Source organism: Corvus moneduloides, chromosome 1, assembly GCF_009650955.1.
Source record: "Corvus moneduloides isolate bCorMon1 chromosome 1, bCorMon1.pri, whole genome shotgun sequence".
NCBI lineage: Eukaryota > Metazoa > Chordata > Aves > Passeriformes > Corvidae > Corvus > Corvus moneduloides.
Genome location: NC_045476.1, coordinates 152,924,345 through 152,945,503, shown reverse-complemented (window position 1 = coordinate 152,945,503; position 21,159 = coordinate 152,924,345). Strand labels below are relative to the sequence as shown.

The following is a 21,159-nucleotide window of genomic DNA, read 5'->3' as shown; positions in this document are numbered from 1 at the left end:
CTGGATTGGGAGTCTGGCCTTACCTAGACAAAAAGTGAGAGGAACAGAATTGCTGTCTATAATCTTTCAGGTGAGTCGAAAGCAGAGAGCAAGAAAAGATATTTAAGTAATGCTGAGGGATACTAATGTAAGAATTAGACAAAGTTTTGGAGAAAAGATTTCTAATTCTTACCTAAGGCAAGAATTTAATTGACTTTCAGAGAACTGTAATAAATATACCAAAGGATTATGTATTACAATATTTTTCAGATAACCTTCCATTCCTGTGTTTGACAATTACATGATTCACACTGCTATCTCCAAACAACCTCGGGAATACTGTAGGGTGGAAGAATATCAGAGGCTGGCCTTTGAATGCATTATATCAGGATTCAGCCTTTTTAAAGTCCTGGTTCATGTCAGCTGCAAATAAGAAAATGTTCAAACGCTGCCTATATTAAGACACTTGCTGTTTACATTGAAGCTTTTATTACAAGTGTATATGCTAATAACATACATTCTATGTGTGTTATTCTATGTTTGCCAAAGCTCAGGAGCTGTAGGTACAACAAGAGATGTCCCCATTTTGTGAGCATGCTTCCTTGCTTTTGCCACAGGGTGTTCCTTGGTTTTCATTTTTACTGTGCAAGCATACAATAGTCCTTACCTAGCTGACTGGAAGAATGGGGATTTAACTGGCCAGTCAACACCAAACTAGTGGCATGTTTTCCTCTACCATCTGACGGAAACCCTACAACCTTTGTGGCATACAACCGTGTCAAGACAGAGCTGGGGATCTGCTGTGAGGAAACCCCTTCAGCTGGGTACCAGCAAACATAGAGGGCAAGGGTCTGCTTTGCTTCCTTGCTAAATCAAAGCGCAGAAGCCAGGAGGAACTGCAATGGCAGAGGATCCTTCTGCCAGCTCCACAGCCCAGCTCTGCATTTTACCCTTGACTGAAATCTCTACGTATCTGAACTCAGTTGGCTTTCCTGCCTCCATGTGCAACATTCACTCATCCTCTTGAGATCCAGATCACCAGGTTTGCAGGAACCTCCAGCTTCTAACCTGAGATTTTGTGAAGTTACTGTGAAGAACCTTTCTATATAGTCACAGTCAGTTTGGTCTCCTTAGCCTGGAATTTGTCTAATTTTATACAGTGGCACATGACTATTTTATTTATTGAAATAATACAGAGTATGTAATTACTAAAGTGAATAAATCAAAATAGGTTAGAAGTCTAAATAGAATGAATTCCCTTAAGTTGTCTTGTCTTTGAGAGTAAAATATAAGCCAGTATGACCTTTCCAGCCAGCTGGAGGCAACAAATCAGTATAATCCTAATTAACATTCTGCTCATTCATATGTTTTCTTCTTACAGAAAATCCTGTAACATTCAATAAGATGTCTCTGCAAGTGTCAAAAGAAAAAAGAAAAAATAAACCACCATGTGCAGATGAAAAAATGAAAAATGTCTCAGAAATCTACTGACTACCCCAGACCACACTGAGTAGGTTCCAAACGAATGTACGCCAATGGTAACAGTAATTTTACTCAACAATTTTGCAACATAACACTACTGCATTTATTTTTTAAACACAGAAAGGATTGTTCTCTGACACAAATGTTTTAATGACAAAAAACCATCCTATCTGCTTTAAATCTCTATCTAGGTCATGCAAACACATTAACAGCAAGAATTATGGTATGTGAATTGAAGGGGATTACTTAATGGCATGAAGTTACTCACTGCCTACATTCTGGTAGGCTAATGAAGAACTTTATCATTAGGGAAAATCTATTATTAAAAAATCATAGTTAAATACTGATTCTATTTAAAATATTTTCCTTTTGCAAAAACCTAGCCTGGGGATGGTTTTGTTTGATTAGCTCAGCATTTTTCTACATCTCATATAAATGATACGAACAGATACACAGCTGTGGCACAACCACTCTTTATGAATAGTTCCCTCTGTCAGGATGCTATCAAGGATCTTGTCTTGTTTGATTAGGCCTTGTCAAAAGCTCACAAGTATATAAGCTTTGAAAAGATAAATATTACAGAAGCATTCTTACTTTGCTCTTAAGATTAAATGGAAGTTTTCCTTTAAAGTAATAAATAAATCCCTAAGAAGTCCAGAGTTCTGCTGCTCTACTGAACAGCTTGCTCCCATTGCTGGGCCATGTGTTTGCCATTTCTCCTTCTGGGCAAAATTCTCTCTCCGCACACGCAGAAAGCTCAGTGAACAGGTATTTATGTGCTCTGACAATAAATCCAAAATGTGACTTCTTACTGCTTTAATAACTCAGAACATGCACCCTGACCCTTATTCACCAAGTAACAGCATCAACTTTACACACGCATCAGCCCCAGTAGAATGGTGCTGTATTTAGATTATAACAGCATGGTTATATTTACAACATACTCCAAACTTTGTCTCGGGCCTCAACTTGAATCCAAAACACATGTTGCACAGGCAGTTAGAGATAGACTTTAGATGGGCAACAGGACAAGAGGAGCTGAGTGGTTCAGGCCTGCACTGTGACTTTACACAGACTCAGATATTCACCTATCATTGGTGTAAATGGCCCAATGTGTATTAACCCAATTCATCACCTCAGGACCAGCCCTGACATCACCTGTCTTGAAGAAAGGAAGATCTGTAGGAGCATGGCTATGGTTGCTCCTCAGATGGTTTGAACAAGCACAGTTGGTCAGACAGACCACAGGCACTGCAGCTGCCCAGGCACATGGATGATGACTACAGCATGTGCCAAGGTTTAGTCCCTTATTTGTGCTGGCTATCAAATCACAGTACAGTGTTAATTACGTCTTCATTTGAACGCAACCAAAACCAGTTGAATGAGAGAATCGCAGAATCATAGAAATGCTTATGTTGGAAAATACTTTTAAGATCATCAAGTTGAACCCTTAACCCTGGCAAGTCCACCACTAAACCATGTTCCTAAGTGCCACATCTACACATCTTTTAAATACCACCAGAGATGGTGATTTCACCACTTCCCTGGGCAGTCTGTTCCAGTGCTTGACAACCACTTCAGTGAAGAAATTTTTCATAATGTCCAATCTAAATCTCCTCTGGTGCAACCTGAGGCCATTACTTCTCGTCCTATTGCTTGTTACCTGGGAGAAGAAATCAACCCCACCTGGCTACAGTCTCCTTTCAGGGAGTTGTAGAGAGTGGTCTCCCGTGAGCTGCCTTTCTCCAGACCAAACACCTCCAGCTCCCTCAGCTGCTCCTCAGCAGACCTGTGCTCCAGGCAGACTCTTCCCCAGCTCCATTGCCCTTCTCTGGACTCGCTCCAGGTCCTCAATGTCTTTCTTGTACTGAGGCACCCAAACCTTAACCCAGAATTCGAGGTGTGGCCTCAACAGCACCAAAGACAGGGTGACAATCCCTGCCCTGGCCCTGCTGGCCACACTGTTTCTGGTACGGGCCAGAATGCCACTGGCCACCTGGGCATACAATGGCTCACATTCAGTCACTGTTGACCAGCACACCCAGGTCCTTTTCCAACGGGCACCTTTCCAGTCACTCATCTCCAAGCCTGGAGCGCCATATGGAGTTGTGAACAGAATGCAGGACCTGGCACTTGGTCTTTTTGTATCTGATGAAATTAGCCTCAGGCCACTGATCCATCCTGTCCAAATACCTCTGTAAAGGCCTCCTATCCTCCAGCAGATCAACACTCCCACCTGACTTGGTATCATCTGCAAAGCTGCTGAGGGTGCCCTTGATCCCCTCATCCAGATTGTAGATAAAGATATACAACATTTCAGTCCATATGTAAGTAGGCTGTGCATATATGAACTGCTGAAACTGCAAAAGGTTTGTGGCCACTGAAGACATGAAACCATTGATCAAGTGGCCAACACCTTCTGTGCCCTTTCCTACAGGTTTTTCATTTTTTGAGAGGGAATACTGATATTTTACATAAAAAGATGTGCTGTGTAATTTTCAGCCTGAAAACAAAATTTCACAATTTCCAATCCACTGGAACTTTTCCTTAGCCACTGTATGTTTAAATAAATTCTTCTTTCCATGTTTATTGTGCTTCTCCTGAACAGCTTATGCAATCCTTTCTTTCTTCCTTCTTTGGCCCTGTAATGTCTTTCCCAAGAGTACTGTTGTTACTGGCCCCACGTAAAATCAGATGTTCCATATTCATCAGAAAAGAAAGCAACACAGAGTACAAACATATTTCATGTGAAATTATGTAGGAAACACTGGAAATTATGTAGGAAACACTGGAAATTATGTAGGAAACACTGTTCCAGCTGCTGCTGATTTACAGATTCAACCAAAAAAAGTAATATGAAATTCTTAATATATTCGTTTCGAGCAGCTCTAGCTCTTCTGTAGCCCAACAAAGTGAATGCAAGCAATTATCTTTCAACCACTGGTGTTTGATTCATTACAGTAGGCCCAAAGTATAGCACTTGGAAAAAACACCACTTTATAGAAAACTAAAGTGATTGGATTTTCCCCCATTATGAAATATTTTTAAAGGATCTAGTCCTTGCAACATTGCGATAAAGCACAATGGCATATAGAGAAAGCAAAAATTCCATGGTTTTTTGTGTGTTGGAAGAAATATTATTATTTTTAAATAGGTGGGATAATGGTTGGGCACATGGTTGATACAATCATGTCTTTGATGGCAGGATGGACTACAGGATGAGATGTGCCCCTCCAAGGGAAGAAAATTTTAATAGTTCAAATACCTTCTTCCCTCAATATGTGAATGAAAATCCTCTTTCCACAAGCAATGTTGGAGCTGCAAGACTACACTCAGGAACCTGTGCACACACTGTGCTCACAAATGAACTCCCAAACTGGTCCCTTTGTGCATAGTGTAATGGGATCTGAGAGTGTCATGCAGGCAGAGAGAAAGAAGAGCAGGTAGCTGGCCCTGAGATTACTGTTCCTCTTGTAAAGCCAGCAGGATTTCCAGCACCATGACCTACTGGCCTTACAGCACTTATTACTGTCAGTGTACACTGTCTCCAATCTTTTCCCTATTCTCATTCTTCAAGGATTGCTGTAAGACCAGCATGTCCCAAGTATGTACACTTAGGTTTCTGTATCCCAAGTTTTTGGATGTGAATCTACAGATCACAAACATCTTGGAAAGAAATCTTGGTGATGGGAAGAGTTGTGATGTTGACATTTGATGAATCTGAGGTAAAATCCTAGCCTAACTTAAAACATTGAGGTCAAGGGAGTCAGCTTGTCACCTTCACAACTTCCTAAAGATCTGTTGAAATAGAGAGATTTCAAAAGGTCTTGGGATTCATTTGGAAATGGATATATTTCTCATCCTTATATGTGCTTAGAAAGCTGGACAATGTGAGAGCAGTGGTACAAACAAATCTAGCTGATTTTGCACTGAAGTAGGTTAGGAGGCATTCCTGTAAGCCCTCTCACCAGTGTCACTGAGCAGATAATCATCTCTGATTACCAGTCAATAACAAAAAGCTGATAATATCAGCCACCACAGCTTAAAGAAGACAACACACTATGCCTTCATATAATATTCAGTTGGAAGGGATCTCTGGAGGTCATCTGGTCCAACCTATACTGAAAGTATAACCAGTTAGTACAAGTTGCTCAAGGTCATGTCCAGGCAAGATATGTATATTTCAGAGCTTCTCTGGACCCCTATTCCAATTTTTTACTTATCCTCCCAGAGAATAATTCTTTCCAAATATCTAATTAGAAAGTCCCTTGCAAATTATGACTACTGCCTCTTGCACCATCCCTGTGCACCTTGGAAAACTCTTTCCCCCTTTCCTCACATTTTCTCATTTTAGTAGTTGCAAGGCTGCAAGACAAGTTGCAGAAGTAAGAATCCCCCAGGCCTGTTCTTCTCTAGGCTGAGCAGACCCAGCCCTCAGCCCCTCCTTGTACATTGCATGCTCCAGCCCAACCCCAACCTGAGAGCCAGCCTTCCTTGGGGCTTGGGTCTTGTAGGAAGACAATTTTTTTCCTTCTATTTCAGAGAGTTGCATAATTTTGCATAAATTAAAAATAAATAAATAAATAAAGCTTATTAAAATAAAATAAAGCTTTTAATAAACCTCACTTTATTTCTCTGTTCAGTGAGTTTTTAAGAACCCATTTTCATCCCTTGTCTAATTAGACAGGTAGTGATATGATACCAACGGCTCCTATTATGGACCCATTTTTCTTGTCACAGAGATCTACTTATTAACCTCATTTAACCTCATCTATTTCTACCAATTCCCAAAAGACTTGAAAGGTCTGAGTTTGTCCAACATGCTGTGAGTTTTGAAAATGATTGTCCAAGACAAGTCTTTAAGCTTCTAGACACTCTCAAAATGGTATTTGTACAATTTCTTTTGGGAGTTGTACATAATGCTACTTTGAGCTTCTTCCCATGACAACCTCCCTCTGTTTGCACAGAACATGCAGCAAAATAGCAGTTTAAGCTAAGAGTTGCTTTTTCTACATCCAAGTAAACATAAATTAATTTCAGCTAGAGGAAAGTGTAAGTTAATTACATCTTGAGCATCAGGAAACAACAGCTTTCTATTATATCGCCCTAATTTCTGAGCTATACAATTATATGCTACTGCAAAAAAGGATGCATGATTATCAAGACAAGAATCTTTTCAGAAAAAAAAATGAAAGGAAATTGTTCCATTGCTGACAATCAGTGCTATAAATACTGTTTAGCTAATATCTTTTCAGAAGTCATTTCCATTATTTGCAATCCTAACTTCGAGTGATGTGTCGGCTGTGTGTTGTCAGATTCTCCTTTCAAAGAGGATGAGCATAAATGTTGGACTGATTCCTCAGATAAGCCCTCAAAAATTCAGCTTCTTGTGAATATTTTGCAATACTCATTGGAATTAAATTAAAAATCATTGTTTTTACTAACCATACTGTAATAATGCCTTGCGTTTGCTTTGCCTCTTAAATCAGGGCCAAGACTGGCTTGTGAAAACACATAGGGACTCGCAGGCCTGCTTAAAGCAGCCACAATGCCTTGAAGACACAAGTCACAACGTAAAGAGCAACAGATAAGACATACAAACACTTCTTTTTAACTGCCAATAAACTCATTTGGCCTAATATGAAGGAAAGTGGTGCAGACACAGAGCCGGGGGTTGTACAGCAGTTCAGCTGAACGCCAATAGAAACACTACAGAAAAACACCCATCTTGGTAACAGTACTTAGTGTGAGAAGCAAGGAAGCAAACCCACACAAACCACCATGAACACGAAGTCAAAGGCTACTGTGCTAGATAGCCTGTGTGTTACTGGGGGTGGGAGAATCTTCCCAAATCAGGTACAGCATATCAGATTCATAAGGGATAAATGTGATAGCTCTGCATCAGCAGAACTTTGGTCGCTGCAGATTCCTTGTGCAATGCCCTTTTCAGGACAGCTATACCACTCCCTCAGAAAGTTTAAGTTCTGTTTCAAATTCTCCTTCCCTATTATTTTCCACCTCAAGTCTTCTTCTACGCACTGTCCTCAACAAACGTCATCTTGTCTGAATCTTACCTAGCATTACGGCTTGGAAATGTAGTTCCCACAGCTCTTGAGAAGAATAACGGTGTCCATCTCCCCAATTCCTTCCACTGCCTTCTCCTCTTCTGTCATACCAAACATAGTATTACTATACTTGACTTTCAAGCTCCCACCTTTGCTATCACCATCTCTTAGGTGCATTGGCTTTTTCTCTGATCAGCCATTTAGTAGCAGTTTGTCATTTGATTTTTAACCTTCAAGTGAGCATCTCTGTGCTTGCTGCCTTAATAGAGCAGGGCCCCTCACCCAAATAGCCACAGACCTGTTTGGATGGAGTCACCCAAATCTTGTCTAGCATTGCTATGACCTCTACCAAAAACCTGACATGTAAACAAGCGTCAAGCGGGGCAAGAATGGATGAAAGGGGTGAGAAGGGGCTCCTGGACTGGCAGAGTTGTACTTTTAACATCAAGAACTGATTCCCTGAGAAGCCAATCTCACTGTAAGGTCCCCATCCCCTGACCTCAGGCCAGCAGACCTTATCCCTTACACTGTCACTGCTGCTAGTTTGACATGATGATAACCTGGCTGAGCCAGGTTCAGACTGTTCACCATGGGCTCAGACATGCACCAGCAGTGCACCAGCCATGTAGCAGAAGCCCCAGTCCAAGGGAATTGGGCTGCTCTTCTTTACAGCAGTAGCCAGACACATTGGACCAACAGGCCAATGTGTAAATGTACAAAACCCACAGCATGACCTACCCCTGGTTCCTCACAGAAACCTGAAAACTCTTACCTGCCTGCAAATCCCTGTGACATAGCTGTGGTAGCCCATGTACCCAATCACACAATTGCAAGGAAATGAGGAATTCCAGCCTTGTGATGTGAAAACATGCTTCTATATTCGCTCTGAATTAGCAAGTGCAATCAGGAACATTTTTTAATTATTTGCAACTGCACCTTTGAGATCTGAACACATTTACTGTATTGAGGCACTGCTAAGACGCAAACTATGGAAGCTGTAAAAGGCTGATAATTAAGGTCAGGGTTGCCTTCTGAAGTAGTGCTGTCACACTGGTGATAAGCTGGTCAGGCAAATTGCACAGCACAAATTTCAAAACACATGAAATGTCAGTATTTGAATGTCCATTCATGCATAATACTGTGACAAGAGTGCAGAAGGAAAGGTAAAAGCCTCAAAAGAAAAAAAACATTGTCAAACTTAGTCTCTGTTCCTGTCCAGTAATAGCATGTGCATTGGGTATTTTAAACTCAACAACACTTTTACAATCTGTCTTCTACTGGACTCTGAAATTTTTAAATAGGAATCCAGCCAATTAAGCCCTGAGGGGGTGGTCAAGCAAACCCAGCAATGGCTGCTGCCACAATTCCCTCTCCCTGTACTTGACCACGTGTTTCTGCTGGCTCCTTCACCCCAGTATTGGCACTGGTCTGACTTCATGCTGAACCTGTTTAGAAAGTTAGATTTTTCTTATTTGGCTTCAGCTGCTTCAGTTCCCTGAACTTCCGATCCCAGACAAATACCCATGCTAAGTGCAAGGGAAGTGATAAGAGCAGGGCAGGAGCAGCCTACAGTTAGATCTGCTCTATCAGTAAACCACAGCCTCAAACCACACATATTTCAGGGACATGGGTGAAGCCAGCACCCATTTCTCCCCCTGTACTTCTTCAGAGAAAGCTTTTTTGTGGTCATGTGGTAAATTGGTTTAAAAAACTGACTCAACTGAAATACCAGCCTCCCAAAAGCTCTGCTGATCACTTCCCCAGTGCAGGTCACCATATGGTGATGGTCCAGAGATGCTTAAGCTAGTCCAAAGGAGGGGAAGCACAGAGGAGGGAACCAGAAGGCAAGAACACCTATTTAATTGCAGTGGTTTATACATTAAAATTGTTTAAAATATATGGTTTACATATCCTGATCTTGCTTAAGAACAAAACCAAAAACCCATGATTAACATTTGAAATGCATCCTTCCCTCGACAAATGCCAGTGGTTCTGCTGAGACGTCAAGCTTTACACTTTCTGTCTTTATTAACCTTTAGAGCCTCAACACAGTTCTTCTTCAAAGACTATATACACAAACCAAAGCTGATTAGCTCTTGCTTCTTCCCCAGGCTTTCATCCTCTTTGCCAGTTCATCAGTTTAACCTCTTCCCACTTATTTTGAGGAGATGACTAGCCTTGAACACAGGAAAAAAGTATCTGTGAGTTAGCAAAGGGACCCACACAAGTCTGCTCTGCCAGGATGGTAGAAGCCAAGAGAGCTAGCAGAATAACAATACCAGGGTTATGAAAATAAAAAGCAGAAGAAGTAGCAAGAAAGTTAGAAGGCCCTGAGCCTCAGAAGGGAATGTCTTGTTTCTGAGAGCAGACCCCAAGCCCAGACCTACCACCAAGCTGGCACTCAGTGCCTGGACATTTAGTGACGGGGCTAAAGAAGTCTGTTTCAGGAGTTTAGCTGGACTGCAGAGAGGCTGATATTTGCTGCTGTGACAATATCCCTTCACTTTCTTACGTTCTACATCACAGAAAGCACTGAAATTCTGTGAGTCCTATGCTTGAAAAAGTACTGGAGTCTACAGATACAAGAAATACCTCAATTAAAATGAGATGCACTGGTTCCTCCCTCGTCCTTGTCCTTACTATACAATAGTAAAAGCTGGCTGACCTCCCTCCTGGCTCCAGTTTGGTCTCTTACTTTACTGATGTGACTCTGGGAGCTGAAAAGGGCAAGATCCTTTCCTGAACAGAGTACCCAGAGTTCCCTACCCATTTCGGTACACAGTAGCTTCTCTGCATCTCCACACTTGGGAGCTATTTCTCTCTGTGCTTTCAGGATGCCACTCCCGGGCTTGGGGTCTGACCTCCCAAACCAGAAATCCCAGTGCTGATGAAATCCCACTTTGGCAGCTTCACACAGACCATCCCTCACCATTCAGAACCCACCACTGCTGCAAGACACTGCTACCAACTGCAGCCAAGATTTGTGCTGCAAGGGCTTTATTCTTCTTCAGAGCATACAGCAGCTACCCCTGTTGGGACCTGATAAATAGCTCAAATTCCTAGGCACTATCACTACACAAATAGTAAATAATAATGACAAGTAATAGGAGGACTTCTCTGTCACAGTGCCAGCCTATGGCCACTGCTCCCACAGAAGCAGGGATCGTGTAGTAAACGCAAACCAAGATTGATTTTGGCACATTAATTCTGCCCTCCCTGCATGACCATCAACATCGAAACAAGTTTCCTTCACTTTTTCATAGGCAGCTCCTCTAACATGAAATATATAAAAAATATTATTGCGCATGCTATACACATCAACTAGCCTGCTGATCTCTGCTAACCTGAAACAAAAGTTATTGATTGACTCCATCTGGAATGGAATACATAAAATATACAGCACAAAGCACTCATACAACATTTGCCTTCCTATATACACAGTGAAAGAACGATCACTATTTGCACATGCGTTGTTAACTACTTGATCTCTGAGCTGCACTTGAGGAAAGCTGCTGATGGCAACAACTGAATTATTAAAAGGCATAGCTAAAAGGAAAGAACTAAGGAAACAAAGCCTTACATCTTCATTTCTAGAAAGGTTGAATAGTCCCAATTTTACTGAAGAACATGAGAAATTGAAACTCCTGGCCCAGGAATCTCACATATATATATATATATATGTATACATATATATACACAGATGGGACTTGTCATTAGCATTAGTACCAATAGGCAAGATTGAAACACATGAAAGGGTGCATCACGTATCAAAGACTCTAGAAAAAAATGAGCATATAAATTTGAAACACTTTTTTTAAAATTTAAATCATATGCAGTAATAAAAATATGCAATTGAAATTGTTGTTATAGGGCAGAGTTAGTGGGAAACCTTGGTTTCAGAGCACTTCATTTTGCAGCCTTATCCACCTTCACTTTGACATCTTTTCTTTCAGTGTATCACTCTGGTGAAACCCCACAGAGAAAACCAATGATTTTTTGCTTGATTTTGGAAAACAAATTGGTGAAAGGGAAATTATTTGGACAGAGATTTCTGGAGGGGTCTGTTCCACAGAGATCTAATGATATAATCTCTGTGTTCTACCCACCCTGATGAAGTCAGCATACAAGGGTCTTCTCAAGTGAGACAACTGAAAACTTACTTTTTTCAGGGTTAGTTTCGAACCCAATCAGTAGCTCTTGGCTAAGGGAAATGCAACCACTGGTGAAGGAAGTTGCAAGAAAAATATGCAGGGGGTAAAAAAATAATCCTCCCCTGAAGAGGAAGTACAAAATTTGATTGTTTTAGGCAGATTACAAAATCTCATCTTAACAAATTCTGTCAATTCTTCAAACGGCATACATGTTTAACATCTGAGGACTTGAGAATAAGTGACCTCTAGACAATTGTATATCTCAAATCCTTTTAGAGTCAAAGCTTACACCAGAGTCTTAACACACTTTCAAACACAGTGATAGTGATTTAATAAAATCTGTAACTATACAGTTTATATAATCCTGCATCATAGTAATACATGAACACTAAGGGTTGTTTGATGGCATTGCTCTAGAAACTGTCACTTTACATGCCATGGGCTTTCTGCACCTTAGAGTGCCAATGAACTTTTCAATCCTACCACCATGAAAAAGAGTTGACTGTTTATTGCTCAGAATAAGGAAAAAAGTTATGGACCTGTAGGTGCTACCATCCTTCACAAGTTAATGACTCTGAAAGTTATGTACTCTAATATGGCTTCTGAAAGTGATAAGGTTCCTGAAGTGAAACCTTTGGAAGACCAGTGAAAACTGGTTTTGTCTTACAGCTTCAAAATGTGTAGCTGTTTACCATGTAAAACCTTTTACCTTTGTAAAACAAAACTCATACACCAACTCTGACAAAAAGGCAAACAAATTTTTGTTGAATCTTTTGTCTCTTCCAAAAGAAAGAAAAATCTCTAAGAAACATGTTTCATATTTCTCTAAGTAGAAAGAAAAACAATGCTGATTATAAGAACTATTCTATCAAAATCACTGCCTCATCTAGAGAAGTCTCATAATTATTTACTCAACTAGTTAATAGAAGTGTGAATAGGGAAGGATGTAGGTTCTTGTGAAAGCTGGTGATAAAGATGGATCCAAAAGTCTGCAGAGACATTAATGTCATTCAAGTTACACCTGCTACAGAGAACTGCACCACATATACAGTGGCAATAATAGGTGTTTAAATATTGCTGCTCAGTCAACTGATGCCTGAGGATTCCTGAATTACTAGGCACATTTTCTGCAAGAAATGAGGGACTCTTGGGAGATATACAAGATTTTGGTGACAATCCGGCATCAAGAAACAATTAGCAGACGAGATTTCAGACACCCCTAACTTGTAAGTTAGGGAATCAGCATCTATATCAAAACATGCCCATTGAAACTTCTGGTTGCCAGAGGGCAAGATCAGCTCTATCCCTGTCAGTGCTCCAACCCAGACATAATACTTTAATCCTTCTGCCAAACAGTGCTAAAATGGGCACAACCTGTTGCCTTCAACTGTATGGGAAATGAGCTTGGAATTGCTCTGCTTCTGATAAAATTCTTACCAACTTCTGTAGTGCAGTTATTAAGCTTCCAACGACTATCCAAAGCACTAAGGATGTGACACCTTCCTTCGAGCACTCCCAGCAAGGTCAAGGAAGCTCAGGGACATTCACTTCCCCAGGGCTGTACCACGCATGGATTTGCCAGCAGGGATGTAGCAGGGTGGGGGCTTCAAAGGGCTCTCCCAGTCCTGAGGAATCTAAAGGCCCCTTGATCGTCTCAAGCACAGCTCCCAGTTTCTTCAGGAGACAGTTCCATATCCATCACTTGTAACTTATGGAGCCTTTTAAGGGCAGTGCTGTTGCAACCTCCTCAGAAGAGAGAGCTCACCACTGAACAGCTTTAGGGTCTCTGAATCTACAGCAAAACAGAGGGAAAAGCTGAGATTTTGGGTGTCAGGCAGCTGAGATTTGGGAGCTGTCAGGCAGCCAGAGCCTCCACAGTTTGTCCCTGCAGGACCATCAGTGCCAAAGCTCACAGCCAGATCGTGCCCATCCCAGCTCTCACCTTGCTCTTGCTAATCTCCTGCATGGCAGCAGAAGCTGACAAAGGGTCTGTTCTGGCGTGTCACACTGCTGAAATCTTCAGCTCTCCTTCACAGCTGTCAGCTTAATAATTTAAAGGCTTGCCAAGAACCAAACTTCAGAAGTCCTCACTTTAAAAAATGTTTCTATTAACCATTAATGTTTCTATTAACTTAATGCTTCTATTAAGTAAGAGTCAGGCTTTTGCTCAGACAGCTACTGGATATAGAGGCAAAGGACACTACCAGATGTAAAAATTCACCATGCTATCTAACACATAGCTCAAGATCTTGGGTTTTTTTTCCAAAAATCATCCCACCCATGGGCCAGGATTTACATGACAGCCTGTGCCAGCAGCCAGCTTCCTGGGTGCCAGCTGACATTACACACACCAGGGCAGAGGCTCCTGACCTTGCAAAGGCAAAACACACATCACAAGCAACCAAGAGACAGGAACAAGGAGAAGGAAAAAACTCTTTGTCCTACTCCTTTCCCTCCCCTAGCTACTGTGCACTTGCCTAGGGAGTGGAAGGGTGCACAGGGCTTCCATTCCCACCACAGGCACTGCCAGTGTGCAAAGCCAGGCTTGCCAAGGTGCTGCTCAGACAACTTTAACCCTCACTGTGTCAGATCCCTGCCAGAGAAGGACAGCTGTGAAACAGCCCACAGGAATGAGAACTATAAGGCAACACATGAGGCCAGAGCAAGACAGGCACTATGAACTTTGCGAGGAATTTAAAGCAAGCAGCTCTGGTAAGTATTTGAGTTTAGACACACGTGCTGTTTGGTCTAGTACAAGAGTGCTTTAAATACCTGTGTTTGGTTGGGCTTGTGTAAGTAACACCATGCCCACAGTTTCATTTTACACTTTTACTCCTAAGTTATGTGCTCATCTTGCATGCACTTTCACCCAAATACACACATAATCACCTGTCTGGCTGCATCATTCCCACTGGGGGCTTATCGTGCAGTTGTAAGCATCACTAAGAATAGAGTACAGCATGTTTCCTTGAGTGCATGTGTGTGCTGGTTTTCTATATCTGTTTGCCTGCTCCAAAGGCTGATGATAGAGCCTGTCTTTGATCCTGAAAACACTCCACATTTTCATTTAGCATTAACAATTATATGCTTATCTTGGACAGGAAAAGGGAAACTTTAAATGCAGGGTTGGCTAAAAATTGTCTGCCAGCCAGTTTTCTATCACTTATTTTGTGGCTTTTACTGCCTGGAAAATTGAAGAATATAAATCCTTTTCACAGAGTATTCCAACAGAAAAACATAATGAAGTTAAGAAAAAATTGGGGTGGCAGACAATTTTGGGCGCAGTTTCACAATACAGTTCCAGCTGATCCAACAGATCACTGCTATCCAAATGGAAATCTTCTGTCTTCTCCACCAGCTCCACTTCTTCCTCCTGGTTCCATATTCCCAACACCTATCTTCTGTGCTGTCTGGAAGCCAGCAGGTTAGAAAATTAACCTACCCACCAAATCACCACATTGGATCTGCTTTCAAGAAGTCCAAGAAGTTACATGAGAAGGAACAAAGAGGAGGTGAGACTACACTAGTGGGGAGTAGGAAAAGGGCCAGAAGGAGAGTGGATCTCCCTGTTCAGCAGTAGCCAGACATTATGCACACTGACTTGTTCAGAAACTCACCCTCCAAGAAGATCTAAGCTACTTCTTAGAGATTCATGAAGGAATGTCCATAAGTAACTTCACAGGATGGGCAATAATTATTTTATTTCTGCAGATCACCTTGCCCAGAAAGACCACCATGTTTCGATACCTTAATAAATAAAATCACAAATATCATTCTTGATTGCAACATTGATGAGCTGATTCTTGGAGCCTGATTCTTGGAGCCTGTTTCCTCAGTTTCTCCTTAGGGAAAGGTTGCAAAGCTTTTGCTTTTACATTTAAATATGAGGTATACAGAAAGATTATTGTGATCCTTATTTTGTATTAGCCTTAAATCTTCAACTTCTGGTAACATAAATAGGAACAGCAGGATTCTTACCTGGCACTTGGATGAACAACTCTGCACCAAATCCACCATGCAGGACCTGTGCCAGTGCACTCTGTCACCTTAAGTTTCACTTCAGGCTACTTTTAAGTAGAATCTCAAACTTGGAGCAGACAGGCAGTGGTGTGTACTGGAGCCAGATCACCAAAATAACATTTACTTGCCAAACAGGAGTATCACTGGTGTGCATCACAAAGTGACAGTTCTCCTGACTTCGTGGATGAAAACAGTAACAGTGTCTACACTAGCACCAATGATGGTATCTCCCAAAGCAGAGAACATTTCTATCACTTTGTTTATCTGGCATCTGAGCAAAAAGTTTAAAAAAATTCAAGCAAAAACTACTGGGAAAATATTTTTACCATCTCCTTCTAGCTACTTATATAACACATTATAATGGGATTTTTCTTCCTGAATCAGAAGATGGTCCATCCCCAAACTGAAATTATTAAAATTACTTTTTCTCCTCTGTACTGTATAGGTACAGCCGGCACACATCCAGCATTCATCACAGAAATTAAAAATTAACTGAGTCAGGCATTTTTGTTCAAGGCTCCTGTGCTGCTCACAACTCCACTCACACAGCACTGTTAATTGCTGCTGGCATTGACAGTAGGGATCCTCTTCCATCTGCTGGGACCAGCTGATGCAAAATAAAAACAATCCCTTGGAGTGAGGCGCAGCTCTGCAGGGTCAGTGCCCGGCGCCGGTGCCAGTGCCGGCCGGGCTGTGCAGGAGCGCTACCCTGCGCTCGCCTCGGCTCTCCGTGGGGTGTTGAGACACTTAATCGCTTACGGTTTCTTTGGGGTTTTTAATCTTTAAAGACGCCACTCTCCTGCACCGTTTGATGCCTTTAGTGACGCAGCAGCCTCTCCCCAGCGCCTCCTGTTCCACGCAGGGGAGCAGAGACACCCGCGGCAGAAGCCCCCCGTGCGGTGCTTCACCTCCCTGGGCTCGCAGCGCCGGCTGCGGCCCCCTCGTCCTCCTCGCTGCTGAGAACGGGGCCGGAGCCCGGGGCCGCGATGGAAGCAGGGCAGGTGCGCCGGTGCAAAGAAAGTTCGCAGGGACAGACCCTCGCCCTCCGCCCCCCAAACCTCCCTCTCCCGCCGTCAGAGGGGCTGCTGCTGACCCCGGGTACGCGTCCCCGGAAAAGCGGGAGGAAGGCACCGCTTACCGGAGCTGCTCGCCGGTGAGCAGTACCTCGGCCATGTGCTCCAGCTCCGCCGCTTTCTGCTGCATGCTGCTCATGCCCTCCTCCATCGCCGCCGGCCTGCGGGCACAGCACCGCCGGGTGAGGGGGGACCGGGGACCCGCCGCCCCCCGGCCGCGCTGCCCCCGCCGGCAGCTCCGGGGCGCCTCCCCCCCGGCCCCGGCGGCCGCGGAGCTCTTCGCGGGGGTGCAGGCAGCGACAGCCACCTCCTGCAGCTCCAGCTCACCTGAGCGCCTCAGGTCACTTTTCCCCTCGGCAGGCTCGGATCCCCCCCGCCGCTTCCCGTGTTATTGTGTCACTGGCAGGCGGAGAAACACATGGCTGCAGCCGCCGCCGCCGCAGCCGCGCTCGCCAAGGCAGCAGCGGCCCCCCCCGGCTGTCACACGGCAGGGTCGGCGCTGCCCCCGCGGGAAGGGGCCGGCTCCCCGCCGGGGGCTGCGAGCCAAGCGGCTGCTGCCGCTCCCCTCCCCGCCCGCCCCGGCTCGGGAGGCAGAAGGCGGCCGCGCACGGAGGAGCGCAGCGCTCCCCGCCCGTGGCTGCCTTCCCGCGGGTGCAAAGTCCCGCGTCCTCCTTTCAACGCGGGGCTGCCGGGAGGACGGGCTGCTCGGAGGAGCCGTGCGCTCGGAAGAAGCCGATCCGACTGCACGGGCGGAGATGCGACTGCTGCCCGCTCAGGTAGCGCGGGCTGCGCCTTGGCAGTGATCCTTGGAGATGCAGCGCGGGGCGGACAGCAGAAAGGGAGGGAGCTGGTGATCTGGGGTTTCACCCTCAAAAACTGCTACTGCCCTCCTGCTGTTCACGTTTCTGCTTATCTGCCATCCAGGGGTTATTTTCAGACCCTGGTCCCCTCCTCACGTCAACTCTTTGTCTCCAGGCGACAGAGGATGCAGAATTCTTGAGGGCAGAGGAACATTTTGTCTTGGCAACGGGAAATAAATTGCAAGGTCAGGAACACTGTCAACATTTTTGATGGGAAAAAAAGGTCGGCTTTTTCTTTAATGAAGTCCAGGAGGAGGCATCTTCTGCAGTGGTCTAGCCATGGTTTTCACTTGCAAACACATGTAATACCTTGACTGCCTACTCATTGCCTTTATTTCTGCCTGCACATACTCTGTGTGCATGGAAATTGTGTCTGCTAAAGTACTTGCAATACCGTCATCGATTCAGAACCAAAATGATAGAACCACAAGAACAACTAAGAATGAATCAAGGGAACCTAGTAGTAACCAGAGTGCAGACAATGGGAAGAAGGTATTGTTTACATGGCCCATAGTAGACTTCTGGCATTTATTACCAAAGGTGACTCTGGATGTAAAAGAATGGACTTGGAACCAAGGAGAAAAATACTTGGAAAAGAAATCTACATAGGGTTACCAAGCTAACAGCAGCCACATCCAGCTCAGGGAATTCTCTGTTCTAAAAATAATTGTCTCACAAGGCAAGCACTTGTGTGACATTTCATATGTGCTTTCCCTGCTGCTCCCTAAGCATCTGTTTATAGCCACTGAGATGAACACAGGACTAGATGGCCCTTTGGTTCAATCCAGTAGAGTTTAATGCACCTTTGTGGGTCTCAAAGAGCACTAGGGTCTGTAAACGGCAAAAGGAGAAAAGCACAATCTGCCTTCGTTTCATTTGGGCCAGAGACAGGGACACCTCAGGACTGTAAGCACTACAGTTTGAGATTACTTTCTGTAAATTTGGAAGACACACATTTACTCTGAATACTTGCGAACACCCTCTAATTCCCCTCACACTGCAAACATACAAAGTACAGATTCACAGAGCTTGGAACAAAAAGGGAATTGAAACAACCATCTCATCTGACCTAATCTTTAGGACAAAGAATGTACACAATAATTTTTATCAAGCACTTTATCACATGAATGAAGGAAAGACAATTTCAAGGGAGTGTACATTGCAGACATTCCTTGGTTCTCTCACCTGGGTTTGGCTGATTTCATCCGTTCACTGTTGCTAAAAGGAGATACACTGTTCTTCCAGGCTCTGGCAGGACAATCTGCAATGTGTCTTATGTTGGTTTTCCCACTTTGAGGACCCCTGCTTGTTGCAATTCAATTCACTAAACAGGCAGAAGAGTACCAGAAAGTGGAGAACTTTCTTCTGAGCTAGTGAGCAGAGCTGCGCAGATGGTTGCAGGGTGCAATGAGTGCCAGAGCCGACACCAAGGTAGAGTGGGCCTTAGCAGCTTGAAACAGGAACAAAAGAGGTGTAAGAGGGAGAAGAAGCTGTCTTTCTGCAGTGACAAGGTATCACGACAGGGTGCTTATGGAACTGCAGCCTGAAATCCATATCTTTCCTTGGACAGTTCTGCAACTTGGAAAATGCAGGCCAGTGCAAATTCCTGTACTGGATTATTTAATGATTATAGAATTTTGTGTTGGCCTTTGCACACTGATATCCCATTTGTAATTTGTTCCACATGTTCACACTGAAATTTCTTACAGTTACAGTTATCCTGAGAGGAAGGAATTGGCTATCAGTCACTCCAAGCCTGCTGTCACCCAAAAAGGTTAATTGACATAACCTTGAAGGGTCACGTTTCAGCCAAAAGCCAGGAAAAAGCTACACAAAATAACCTGATTGGATGTTTGCAACTTGTTTTTAATCTACAGACTGCTATAGAACATAAGGTCTAGCAAAAAATTAGGCTGTGTTCACCCTTCCTCCCAAGGGAGACTGGTCATGAAGACTAAGACACTCCTTTAAGTGGTAGGACAGCATGTGCAGAGTCTGAAATCCTGACAGCAAGAGAGAGAGAGAGGCATCCCTCTGAGACAACCTCCAGGAAGTAGATTGATTTCTTTTTTCAGATATAGGATCAATTTTAGAAGTCGGTGCCTATTTTAGATATGAATACATGAGTTTTACCTTAGCATGGCTGAAGTTAAGTGAGATGAAGGTAGCTAGCCAACAGTAAGGCATTCCTCAGCCAAAAGCATGAGAGATCTTTGAGCTAGAGCCCTGGGAGGCTTCAAAACTTGTCCTCCACAACATCAAGAGAGTAACAAAAGCTGTATAGGTCTGCTGGAAGGTTGGTATCACAGGTGTGAGGGGAAGCTCAAGTGTCTTCCAGTGAGTTTTGATGACACTAGAAGCTCTCTGGCATGCAGTAAGGTATAAGGCTGCACACTTGAACTGCCAAGGTCACAACACTCTGTGGAACCTCATGCATGAATAGGCACATTGTATTAGAGGACTAGGTTTAGAAAACATGTTAGTAAGTTGTATAAACTTTCTTATCTCGTTTAGTAAATGCTCAAGTGGTGAAACACTAGATGTTTACATAATGAAATAAGAATATTGCTTTCACTGCTTTGAAGGCTATTGTATCTGTGGCCTACATTTTGACTCAATAAATTAATCTGGTATTTGATAAATTAATTCTTTAGTCTCACTAATCAATCTTCTGCAAGCTTATTCTAACACAAGACATCCTCATGAAAGAATTACAAGTATTCATGTATATATTTCTCATTTCTCCTATATCCTTGTTTTTGAGTCCCATATAAAGTTCTTTGCTTTCCCTTGCTGGGATGACTAGAGCTTCTTAAACAGGAAAATGACACAGATGCAAAAGATGGTGAAGCACTTCAGGAACAAAAGGTATTAGCAGGTAAGCTGTTGGATGGTTGTGGGGTTTTTTTTCCTAACATCTTTTGCATAAGAGACAGCATTATGTAAACACCAAATTTAAAAATACTTGGTCACTCTCTTTGCTGAGAAAGACAAATACAAAATGGTTTTTGGCTTTTAAGTTGACCTTTTATTTAAGTAGCTCTTGAAATAGTCATGGAAATTTAGTGTGAAGGTTTTTTCCTATATTCCCATGCTTATTTGCAAAGAGAGCTCACTTGTCTTTGTGTTTCAACTGGTTGACTTCCTTAGCACTAGAGGCCTGGGAAGGGGAACCATAAGAACTACCAGGTATTGTCCAATCTCCCCTCCTCTTTTCAGGCTATGTACAATAGTGTTTCCCATACATGGAAGTGCAGAGATTACATTCACTGCTGCTCTAAGTTTGAACCATTGAAGTTGCCTGCTAGGAACTGCTCATAAGAATCAGTGAGTGTATGATTCAAAGGAGAGAATGCATCTCACCAAGCTAATTTTAGTCTCGTGATAAACCACAGGAAAAGCTAGTAAGTTTTCAGAAAAAAAAAAGAAAGAAGAAAAAGGATATGTTTTAAACTTCTGTTTTTCTATTATTGCATCCAAGTTCCTGCAAAAGCCTCCACGATAACAAAAGGAATTTTTCACCGTCCGT

General features: G+C 43.1%; 1 protein-coding gene across 1 annotated transcript in view; it reads right to left on the bottom strand.

Moving 5' to 3' along the window:
* The window catches only part of DEPTOR (DEP domain containing MTOR interacting protein), a 79,994-nt gene extending 62,790 nt beyond the window's left edge, over window positions 1-17,204 (bottom strand). The window contains exons 1-2 of the mRNA XM_032132275.1: window positions 17,098-17,204; window positions 16,836-16,931 (exon numbers count right to left, since the gene is read on the bottom strand). Coding sequence (XP_031988166.1) covers window positions 16,836-16,921 — 86 coding nt within the window. The 5' untranslated portion in view covers window positions 16,922-16,931; window positions 17,098-17,204. The remainder of the gene's footprint in view (window positions 1-16,835; window positions 16,932-17,097) is intronic.
* Window positions 17,205-21,159: the final 3,955 nt, after the last annotated feature.